We start from the raw sequence: 11,673 nt of genomic DNA, 5'->3' as shown, positions 1-11,673 counted from the left end.
TGTCTTATTTAAGCCTCTTACTATTACCTGGGGCGCCATGGACTGAATCGTGCCTCCTCCAGTCCATATGCCGAAGCCCTAACGCCCTGTCTTGGTCCGTTCGGGGTGCTCTTACAAGCGGCCACAGACAGAGTGGCTGGTAAACAACAGAAATTTATTGCTCACAGTTCTGGAGGCTGGACGTCTGAGACGCCAAGGGTGGCCCACTTCTGGGGCACAGACTTCTCCCTGCGTCCTCACGGGGCAGAAGGGGGCTAGTCATCTTTCTGGGCCCTTCTATAAGGGCACTGATCCCACTCACAAGGGCCCCACCTCCCAATACCATCAGATCAGGCAGGATGGCAAAATACCAGTTTGTGGGGGTCACATACATTCAGATGACGGCACCCCCGGTGGGATGGTATTGGAGGTGGGGCCTCTGGGAAGCGATTAGGTTTGGATGAGGCCATGAGGGCGGGGCCCCTGTGGTGGGATTAGTGCCCTTACAAGAAGAGACCCAAGAGTGTGCTTTCTCCGCCACGTGAGCACACAGTGAGAAGACGGCCGTCCACAAGCCAGGAAGGGGTCCTCACCAGGAATCTGTCCTGCTGGCACCTTGGTCTTGGACTTCCAGCCTCCAGAACTCTGAGAAAGGAGCAACTGTTGCTTATGTCACCCCATCTATGGTCTGCTATGGCCACCCAACCTGACCAGATGGCCAGATGTCCTGGCAGCCTGCCAATCCCCCACCCCCACCCCAACATCGCAGCCCCTCTTCCCTGATGGCAGAACCCCCAGGGGGCTTTGATCTTAGAGGGTGAATAGTGATGGCTCTAGACCATCAGGCTCGGGAACTCCACCCCTTGGCCATGAAACACAGCCACACACAGAGCAAAGACTGTTGCACTGATTGGTATGTAAATGATGGCACATCATGGGCGGAATGGGCCTCTTTCTAGGATTTTACCGCCTCTCCCCAGGAGTGCTGTGATTTTCCGGTGGTACAAAGGATGGCTGCACCATGTTGGGTGGAATTCTGATCGTGTCAGGGTCTGTGTTTGAATATTAAGTATGGTTCAAGGAGATGGGTATGGCTGCCCCATTGACAAGGGGTGGACCTGTGGTTAATTTCACATGTCAACTTGACTGGGCTCAGGGATGCCCAGGCAGCTAGGGGAACATCATTTCATGGCCTGTCTGTGGGGGTGTTTCTGGAGGTTAGTGTTTGACTCAGTAGAGCCTGCGAGGTGGACCTGCCCTCACCCCTGTGGTGGGCTCCATCCAGTTCATGGGACAAAAAGGTGGAGGCAGGGCGAGCCCACTCCTTCCCCTGGAACTGGGATGTCCACCTTCTCCTGCCCTCGGACATCAAGCTCCTGGCTCCGGGGGCCTTGAACTTGGGGTCCTGTGCCAGCAGCCCCTTGGTTCTCAGCCCTTGCCCTCGGTCTGAATTAGATAGACAGCCTTCCCGGTTCTCCGGAGGGAAGACAGCAGACTGTGAGACTTCTCTGCCTCCATACCCATGCGACCCAATTCCTATAAAAAAAAAAACCCCATATGGGTTCTGTTTTTCTGAAGAACCTTAATCCAGTTGGGGGTTTTAGTGATGATGATTCTCAACCGAGCACAGGTATTAACTCTGGGGCCTTACAGGCCTGGTTTCGAAACCAGGTGCCCACTTCTAGGAGTCACTGGCTTCCTGGGCAGGGCAGAGAAATCAGACCTGGCACAGGAGCAGAACTGGAGAGCAGAGTAGATTCTTTCTGCCTGCCTTTAGACATTCTTCCCAAGTGTCTGGGGTGAAGCCGCTCTCTCTGTTGGAATGAACACCCTTATACCTTAGCTACCCAAGGGTCCTGTCCACGTCAGCTCTTCAGATCCCAGCTCTGCCAAGCTGTGTGGCTTTGGCAAAGGCCCTGTGCCTCTCTGAGCCTTCATTCCCATATCAGTTTCCTGGTGCAGCCATAACAAAGCACCCCATGGCTGGTGGCTTAAAATAACAGAGATTTGCTGTCCTGGTGCTGGCAGGGCTGCTTCCTTCCGAGGCCCCGAGGGAGGCAGCTGGCCACGCATGGCTCTTCCTGCCTCTGTCCTCGGCATTCCTTGCAGTGGCATTCCTTCTGGGTGCCTCTGTTGCCCCAAGGCTGTCTTTTCTGTGAGCATCTCTCCGTGTCCCCTCCTCTTCTTACAAGGACACCAGTCATTGGAACAAGGACCCACCTTACACCCAGGATGACTTCATCCAAGCATGACTAATGACATCAGCAAAGACCCTATTTCCAAGTAGGGTGACATTCTGAGGCCGTGGTTGGATGCGAGTTTGGGTTGGGATGACACTTATTCACCTGGCATAGTTCTGCCATGTGCAAAATGGGGTGGTGATGGTCCTTGATGTTGCTGACCTTTAGGTGGACGTGGGGTTAGGTGTCGTAACTAATGTGCAGATTTTACTACGGCTCCCAGTGTTCCATAAGCACACTCCCAAACCAGGGCTATGACCTGAAATCCTTTCCTAACTTCCAAAGCTCCCTAGCCAGCTAATTAGACCTGCATTTTTCCCTACTCTCCCAGCCACTTGGCTTTCTTTCTAAAGAAAGAAAAGCCCTTGTTCACCCACTGTCACCTAATAACTTGTAGCACACCAGAAAATTATTTTTATGTTCATTTTCTTACCAGTTGAACATACCTGTCTTTGGTGCACAAACTTCTGAAAGCTGTAACCCTGGGTATCCGAGAAATACACATTGGCCTGAGATAGCTGATCTCCAAGCAAATAAGCAAAAACTGATTTGCTTATATCCTGGGAAAAAAAGACACATAAAACAGTCTCTTCAAAAGGAGATGGAGGGGGGTTGATTGGGAGCTGTTCTTTAAGGGTGCACGCTTGCAGCTGGTAGGTAAGTTCAGAGACCAATGTACAGCATCGTGATGGTAGATAGCAATACCGCATTACAAACATTGCTGAGAAAATAGATCTTAATTGTTCCCCATAACAAAAAAGAAATGGTAATTATGTGACGTGATATGGTGGTGATTATATTGTTACAAAAATCTATCAAATTAACACACCCTGCACCTTAAATTTTACACAGCGGTGTCCGTCAATTACATCTTGGTTTGAAAAAATGATGGGGATCTTACTACACTGATGGGCAGTGACTGCACTGGGGTCTGGGTGGGGACTTGATAATATTGGTAAATGTAGTAACCACATTGTTTTTCATGTGAAACCTTCATAAGAGTGTATATCAATCATACATTAATAAAAATAAGTAAAAAAAAAAACATGGGGAAACAGATACCAGTGGTCATACTCCTGGGCATTTATCCCACAGAAATGAAAACTGATGTCTACATGAAAATCTGTGCAAGAGTTCCTAGCAGCCTCCTCTGGAATAGGTCTGAAGTGGACACATTCCAGTTATGGTACATCCATGCCATGGAACATTACTCCGCAATGAAAAAGGAGGTGACCTGCCAATATACACAGCAGACGAGATGAGTCTCGAGAGAATTTTGCTGAGAAAAGCTAGTCCCCAAGGGTTCCCTTTGTACAGTACCTTTCATATAGCATTCTCAAAATGATAAAATTACAGAGACAGGACGGACTAGTGTTTGCCAGGGGTTAGGGACAGCGTGGGGGACAGGTGGCTCTGGGGTGATGGAACAGTCTCATATTTTGATGGCGGTGGTGGATTTGTGATTTTACACAGGTGACAAAATGGCACAGAACAGACACACACGTCCTGTGTAGCCATTCCATTTCCTGTTTTAGTCATGTGCCGTACTTAAGTAAGATGCAACCACTGGAGGAACCTGGACATAGGGCACATGGGACTCTTATTTTTTTCAATTTCCCGTAGAGTCTCTGATTATTTCAAAATAACAGGTCAAAAAAAAAAGAGAGAGAGAGAGATGGATATAGTCATAGAGTGTCAGCCAGTCGGCCTGAAGGGAGCTCCAGAGGCTACCCACCTCTCAGGCCCTCCTAGGGGCCCTGGGGAGATGCTGCTGTCCAAGTCCATCGCGGTCCCACCCCTCAGGGCCTAGACTGTCCTGAATTGCTCATATTTGTCTGTGCTCAGAGCAGGGCACAAAATGTCAGACTGCATTCTCTACTCACCAGGCAGGAGGGATTCCCACTGTAACAACAATTATCACCGGACATATGTGAAACAGGGTGTTCTATGCCTGGAAGGAGAAGATGGTTTAACAAAAGATGACTTCCCTGAAGCTCAGAGGAAAGGGTTTCTCACCCTCAGCCCCACGGACATCTGGGGCCCCATTGTCCTCGGTCGTGGGGCCGTCCTAGGCGCCCCGTTTGGTGCTCTGCAGATTCCTCCCTCTTTTGACTTGGTGCCAGGAGCACCCCACTCCAGTTTTACAATCGAAAATGTCTCCGGACATTGCCAAGTGTCATCTGGGTGGGGCAGAACTGCCCCCAGTTGAGAATCACTGGCTTTACTGACACTCTTATAGGACCAAGTTAGCCAAAATTGCAGGAAGGGTACCCTTCCCTTGCTTCTATTTTATAAGCTCAGAAGATTTGGTTGTAAAGAAAACAGATATATGGCCAACAGGTAGATGCAAAGATGTTCCCCATATCACTGATCATTAGGGACGTGCAAAGCAAAACCACGCACACACACTAGGATGGCCCTTGTCAGAGGGACACAACAAGTGCTGGCGAGGATGTGGAGAAATGGGAGCCCTTGTGCACTGTTGACAAGAGTGGAAAATGGGGCAGGCACTCTGGAAGACGGTATGGGGGTTCCTCAAAAAACAGAAAATAGAAATGCAGCAACTTCATTTGAGTATACGGCCACAAAAACTCAAAGCAGGCACTCAAGGAGACCTTCGGACACGTATGTTCAAAGCAGCATTATTCACAACAGCTAAAACGTGGAAGCAACGCAAAGGTCCACAGATAAACACACTGTGGTCCCTCCACACACTGGAATATTATTCAGCCATGAAAAGGAAGGAGAGTCTGACACATGCTAAATCGTGGATGGGCCTTGACGACACGATGCTCAGTGACATAAGCCAGACACCAAAGGGCCGATCCTGTCGGATCCCCCTCCCAGAACGTCCCTGGAGGAGCCCATCCATGGAGACAAAGTGGGCGGTGGGGCCGGGGCTCGGGGAGGAGGGGTTACCTATCTGGATGCTATTAGGAAATATAGGGACAGAGAGAAGAGGAAGGACAGACCAGACTGACTGACAAGGAGCTCTGGTGGCTCCTCAGTAGGTTAAATATGGAGCTGCCATCGGACCCAGAAATTCTGCCCTTAGGTTTGATTACCCAAAGAACTGGAAGCACACGTCCTCCCAGACACTCGTGTGCAAAGGTTCACAGCAGCGCTGTTCCCAACGGCCCAAAGGAGCAGCCGAACCAACACCCGCCAGCTGCTGAACAGAGAAGACATGATCCATCCACACACGGGAACCTCACTCAGCCAACAAGAGGGCTGGAGTCCCGACACGCACCACACCTGGTGCTCAGTGACAGACGCCAGCCCCACAAGGCCATGCGGCGTGTGACCCCATTTCTGTGAAATGCCCAGAGCAGGCAGATCCGCAAACAGAACATGGGCTTGTGGTTGCCAGGGGCTGGGAGTGGGGATGGGGAGCCCTGGGTGGTATCTGGGGACATTTTTGTTGTTAGGACTTGTGGGGGCACTCCTGGCACTGAGTGGGTGGGGCCCCGGATGCTTCTCAACACCCCCCAGTGCCCAGGACGGCCCCATTCCAGAGATGGTCTGGCCCCAAGTGTCAGCAGCACCAGGGCGGAGAGACCCCTTTCTCACGGCGAGGAGCTGTGCTCTCTCCCCCTCCTTTCCCGGAGAGCCCATCCTTCTTTTCTGAAGAATAACACCTCCACTGTCCCCACTCCTGACCTCCTCTCCTTCCTCTCTCCATCAAGCTCATCCTCTCTACTGTTCTCTGGCCCTTTGCGTGGTGTGCAGTACGTGGGGCTGAGTATCCCCCGCACCAGCCTTGTCCCTGTGCAGCCAGGAGTCCTGCTTCTGGACACCTGCTCCCTCGTTTACGTCCATCGTCAAGGCAGGGTTTTGCGACTCCTGATCCCAGTCCCCGACGGAAGCATTAGTTTCCCACACTATGGGATGGGGGTGCGGGGGGCCAGGCTAATTTTCATTGGAATGTTCCAGGACAAGGTAGGGCCAAGGAGCTGACATCCAACTCCCAGTATTATTGGAACACCCACAATGAATAAGCTTTTCTCTGCCATTGGCTAAATTCAAACAAGAAAAAAACACACCAAACTCACGTACCTATAGATGCATTCCAGGAATCGGTTTCATAATCATAGACATAGACTTTTCGGTCGATGATAAACAGTAATACTGAACCCGCAAAATGTGCTGCTGTTAGCTCTGGTGTGCCGACCTAGAGATGATGACATATATACCCACCAGGGTCTCTTTTCAGACATCGATCAGAAAGCAGTGCTTCCAGACGCACATCTGAGGAACATTTATGCCAGCAAGAGTTTCGTTCCTGGATCTCGGGAGCTCTGCATCCTGGGGTCAGAACTGGGGGTTGAACCTCAGATTCCTAACTTCACTCCGCTTCCTTCTCCCTTTTCAAGACCACCTCTGAGCATCAAGTCTAAAGTACAAATGACGAGTGGTGAGCAGAACTGATGGGTGGGCCGCTTACGAGAGAAACGGTGTTTCAGCTCACGGCGATGCCTCCTTCTGTGTAGATGCCCAAAGCAGAATTTCTCAGGACGGCTACTGAGAGTTTTCTGGTTTGGTTTAGGACCGATTTAGGGAGGCCCTGAAATTAGGGCATGGGATATATTCATTCATAACACACAACCAATTGTAAGGAGCATTTGAACCAATTCTGTTTCTTTTTTTTAGAAATAAAAAGAAAACTATTTTGATAGTAAGGGCAGATTAGAATCAACCCTTCTTTGGGCTTAGAAAGTGCTCTCAATGTCTTTAAGAGGTAGATGGGAAGATAAAGCCCCAAACGAACCAAAACACACCAGTGGTATTTACAAGCTATATTGTTCCCCTGAGTATTACTTGATTCAAGTGTCCCTCAGACTGTTCCGTAGGACAAGTACCTTCATTGATGTAGGGATGGAAAACGGAATGACACTACTCTCAAAGTTATCTCTTGTCAAAAAAACTTGTCGTCTGAAATAAACAGTAAAATAATTAAATTAGGACAATTTCACACGAGAAAAGAAAAAAGACAACGGTGGGCCTCTAATAATGTTCCATTGAAATAGAATTCCCCTGTTAACAGGAATCATCTGGGTTCGATCTGCCTTACCATCCACCTATTTTTGCATGAGTAAACTTCTATAGCCTGGGTATGTGACCTCTTGAAATAACATTATTTAGAAAATGCAATCAACTGTAAAATTATATAAAAATAGACATTAAGTGACAGCTTGCCTTGCTTAGGATGAACTTCAGTTTTGTCATTAAATGGCTCTCATTCCATTAAAGGGTTTCAGACCTTGGTAACCCCAAATGCACACTGACCGGGGCGTGTCCATTCCTTCGGATTTGGTTACCATGACCCCCACCCAACATGAATTCCTATTTCAGAACCCAGTTTGGGCATCCATTCCCCAGTGGAAACTTTCCAGCTATTTTCTCCTCACATACCCCCCAACACGAGTGCTTATATCAAGCCTCTGAGACGGGGGCACCACACTATCCTGTCATTATTTTAGTTACTTGCTGGTCTCTTTAGCTCTTTTCCTCTAATGCCCACCCAACTGTGAATTCCCTGAAGGCCAGCAGCTGGCAGGACAGGACAGAGCCATCTTCCTTAATGTTCACTGAATGAATGAATGAGGGCAAACCTACAGTTTGAATAAAAAGGCAGGTACCAATACATAAAATGGTCACTTACCCTAAATACAGGGCTAGGTTTTTCTTGCAAGGATGTCTGATCAAGCGTGCTGTCATAGATGAAAAGTACAGACGGTCCTAGAGCGACAGTCACAACATTTGAATTATTTCAGTAATAATAAAACACCTGATAAAAACAATTTCCTAACGGGCAACATTGAAAATGTGAAGGTGAAAATCTGGATTAGGTTAGGTGGTATTGTGTCAATGTCATTTTCCTGCTTTGAGATTATCCTCTGGTTATGTCAGATGTTACTATCGGGGGAGTCTGGGTGTACGGTACCTGCAATGTTCTTTTGCACCTTGCTGTGAATCTGTAATCATGTTGAAATAAAAAGTATGGAATGACTCGCAGGGTAATTATCACAGGGATAATACCACATCTCATTCTAGGTCTATGTTACTGTTTATTTACCAAGTATTAGTTCTTTGAGAGAAAGGTTGGAGGATAAAGAATTGTAAAGCTGACGTGTTAGAAACCAGTCATTTGGAGGTTAGAAATGCTGACACCTCTAAAATAGTGCAGTGTTGACGTCTGAGCTGGTGAACTATTTTCTCCTTCATGCATTTGCGGCACACATGCGGTGAAGGTTTTCTATTGCACCATGACTATAAGCAAATGTCAGCTCCCCCTGCCTCTGACCCGCAGATCTGGAGGGAACGCGACGGAATGCTGGAGATCCGAGAGGCCAGCCAGGGGACTCAGGCGTCACAGCACAAGAGTAACGCGGAAAAGACACTCCGCATATTTATTGCACAAATGGACTTACACATCTAAAGAATTCTGAGTAGGGGTTCAACACATGATCAGCACACAATCATTACCCGACCTTCAGTTCAGCCCAAGGGCGTGACGCTCCTCAAGGACACTGACACCCTGTCAGAGCGGTCACAGGTTGTAGGAGCTGTTTCAGCTCTAATCATTCTGTTTTTGATCACGCGTCAAGAGTTGTAGGAAAAATAATCAAGTCATAGGCACTTGTACATTTGATTTATGTATTAATCCCATTAATCCCACATTCCCCCTTTTCTTTTAAGTAGTAGATATAGTAAGTAGATAGTTTCTAACAGGAGGGTTTTAACATAGTTTACTTCTCCACATTCTGCAGTATGAAATAAAAATCTTCTTGAATTTACGTGATGTGAAATAAAAACAGAAAATAGATTTAGTGCAATTAGAAGGTGATCGCAGGTGAGCAGGGCTGTGCCTATAGACCGGGTTTTGACCTGAGCTGAGCAGGGGCAACAGCCATGGGGGCAGAAGCTTTCTCTCAAACTGGGGGGCTGAGGTTCTAGGCCTCACCTCTGTTGGCCCCCAATCTCTCACCTGATGGCCCCCCTGCGACTGTGCCTGCCTTCGGTTGTTCCTCCCTTGAGGAATCTCACCCGTCTCTGGCTAACCAGCCATCTTCGGGGCTACACAGGGAGATGCGGGGTTGGTGAGAGAGTAGTATTCTTCCAAGAGGCTGTTAGCTTTCTGCCTTTTTGAAAATTTGTGCTTCATGGCTACTGTGCCCAGTGCTTGTCTTGATGTATCTTCATTAGCTGGAAAGGCTTTGGGGCACTACAATTCTAGGTATGAGGCACAAATTTTAGAAAAAGGGTTGTATTCAGGAAGGGAGAAGAAAAGTTAAAGAGGCAAACGGAAGAAAAATGTGAGATTATTTCTATGACATAACTTCTTGTAGAGTAGTATAAGCGTGTATAGGTTTTAACAGACTATTAATTAACTAATGTACACACATTAACAGACCAGGAATACAGATACATAACAAAGGAGACCCACAGTTATGGGCCGTATGCAATGAAGCCAGTTACGTAACCCAGACATAAGGAGCACTTCACTGCCTATGTTATTCTAGATTTAAAACCCCCTATCAAATAGAACACTGGATAAAGACACAGGTGATTGTAGTTCTCAAGCCACTTCTATCTCCTAGCTTTGTTCAGGTCACCTGACCTTGCTTTTTAATGAAATGGGAAAGACAAACCCCTTATTTCAAAGGGCAAGGGCTCGGGCATGTTCTAGGCTTGTCACAACACCACACCCAAGAAAATACTAGGCAATGGTTGTTCTGATCAAGTGATTAGACAAAAGCAAAGAATGACTGTTAAGTTCATTAATATATGGAGCCACCTACCCCTTGAATTTGATGTCCGGTGTGGAACACCTTTCCTGTCCTCACCGTACGAGTACTAGAAGTTAAACGACAGGAGGGACCACCAGTCAATGTTTATTGAATGTTCCGCATGACTCCGACCAGGGTGCCTCTGAGTTAACCCTAAAGGACCTGTTCCTGGTGCCTTTAGGGTTTGGGGAGCCCCTGGAACATCTGATGAAACTCGGCCCTCCTCTCCTCTCCCACAGACACGTGCAAGTATGGAGGTACATTTCTTGAGAGCCCATAACGGTTCATTTGCAGACCCCAGATTCAGAACTCCTATTCCAAAGCTTGCTTTTTTTGTTGTTGTTGTTGTTGTCAGAAGGGGGGTGTTGGTGGCCAGGAGAATTTTGTTTACAGCTGAGGCTCTTCATTCACCGATTGATCCATGGATGGAGAATTGGATATAACCCATCTTGTCAGACTCTGAGGCGAACCCTACTAGGAAACCTTCCTGGAAGACCCTACTCTCCACTTACTTGCTGTCTTCAGGCAAGTGTATCTTTCATTTTGTTGTGTCTGTTTAAGTAATCATCACTCTATGAACTTCGTTGTAAAGATCAAATGAGGCCATCATGCTCTGATTGCCTTCATTTATTATCTCTGCGGCAAACAGGGCCCTGCTGAATGTGACAGGTCACTCCAGGCAGGAGTTCCCTGAGCAGGAACTAGGCTTTAAGATCTGTCTAGCACCCCCAGTGGGAACCTTGCATACAGTATTCAGTAATCTAACATCTACTGAAATCTAAAAATAGCCGGGGTAAGAAGTTAATCAATGAAACCATCTACTCCCTCATGGAGCTAATATTCTAGTGACAGAAACAGACAAGAAAAGATTTGTCAGGAAAGAGGAACACACATTAGGGATAGGAAAAAGCAGCTATGGGTGGGTGGGGCTTTAAAAAAAGGAACTGTGCTATTTAAGTCGGGATGTAAATGATAAGGAGAAATCTGGAAACGAAGCTGGCGAGATAGAGGGAATAGCAAGAGCCAAGGGTCCCAGGTCTCCAAAGGTTGGACCGAGTTTGGCACGTTCAAGGAACGGGGTGGCTGGAACAGTGATACGAGGGTGGCCAGACCAGTGGTTTTCGAAGCCTCAGGGGACACTTGGCAATGCCTACAGACATTTTTTGATTGTCAAGCCTGGGCAAAGTGGTGCTATTGGCACCTACTGGGTGGATAGAGGCAAGGGATACTGCACATTTTACAATGCACGGACGGCCCCATTCCAGATAATGATCTGGCCCCAAGGGTCAGCAAGGAACTTGGGTTTTATTTTGGGTGCCACAGGGAACCGGGAAAGGGAATGACGAGATCAGATCCATTTATAAGCAATCCCTTTGGCTGCCGGGCTGGGGGATGGCCTGGAGGGAACTGTCCCCGACAGGAGCGTCTGAGTGGTGGCGGTGGATGCGGGTAATAGAGGTCGGAATCGGGCCAAAGGTTTTAAGTGGCAATGTGAAGCCTTGAGGGGAAAGGCTGGGGCTGTGAGAATGGGAAATGTGTCCAGTTCCTTAAAACAGTAAACTGGGGAGCCTCAATGAGGTCGGGGAGAGGGGCGTCCTTCCCAGATTCAGCCCAGACCCCCCAGGGAGGGTCCCCGACCCCTGGCTGCACCCCAGCCCGGGGAG

General features: G+C 48.2%; 1 protein-coding gene across 7 annotated transcripts in view; it reads right to left on the bottom strand.

Moving 5' to 3' along the window:
- The window catches only part of CATSPERD (cation channel sperm associated auxiliary subunit delta), a 35,330-nt gene that overhangs the window by 23,293 nt on the left and 364 nt on the right, over positions 1-11,673 (bottom strand). For 3 of the 7 annotated variants that reach the window (XM_037018438.2, XM_037018440.2, XM_037018439.2), the window contains exons 2-7: positions 10,022-10,076; positions 7,882-7,958; positions 7,079-7,151; positions 6,276-6,390; positions 4,103-4,170; positions 2,666-2,779 (exon numbers count right to left, since the gene is read on the bottom strand). In XM_037018438.2, coding sequence (XP_036874333.2) covers positions 2,666-2,779; positions 4,103-4,170; positions 6,276-6,390; positions 7,079-7,151; positions 7,882-7,958; positions 10,022-10,076 — 502 coding nt within the window. Of the gene's footprint in view, positions 1-2,665; positions 2,780-4,102; positions 4,171-6,275; positions 6,391-7,078; positions 7,152-7,881; positions 7,959-8,705; positions 11,664-11,673 lie in introns of those variants that run through there. The other 4 variants (XM_073220497.1, XM_073220496.1, XM_073220498.1 and 1 more) reach the window with 4 other exon arrangements.

The sequence above is a fragment of the Manis javanica genome, chromosome 13 (genome assembly GCF_040802235.1).
Source record: "Manis javanica isolate MJ-LG chromosome 13, MJ_LKY, whole genome shotgun sequence".
Taxonomy (NCBI): domain Eukaryota; kingdom Metazoa; phylum Chordata; class Mammalia; order Pholidota; family Manidae; genus Manis; species Manis javanica.
Note: the sequence above shows the minus strand (reverse complement) of the source record. Positions and strands in the feature narration are given on the sequence as shown.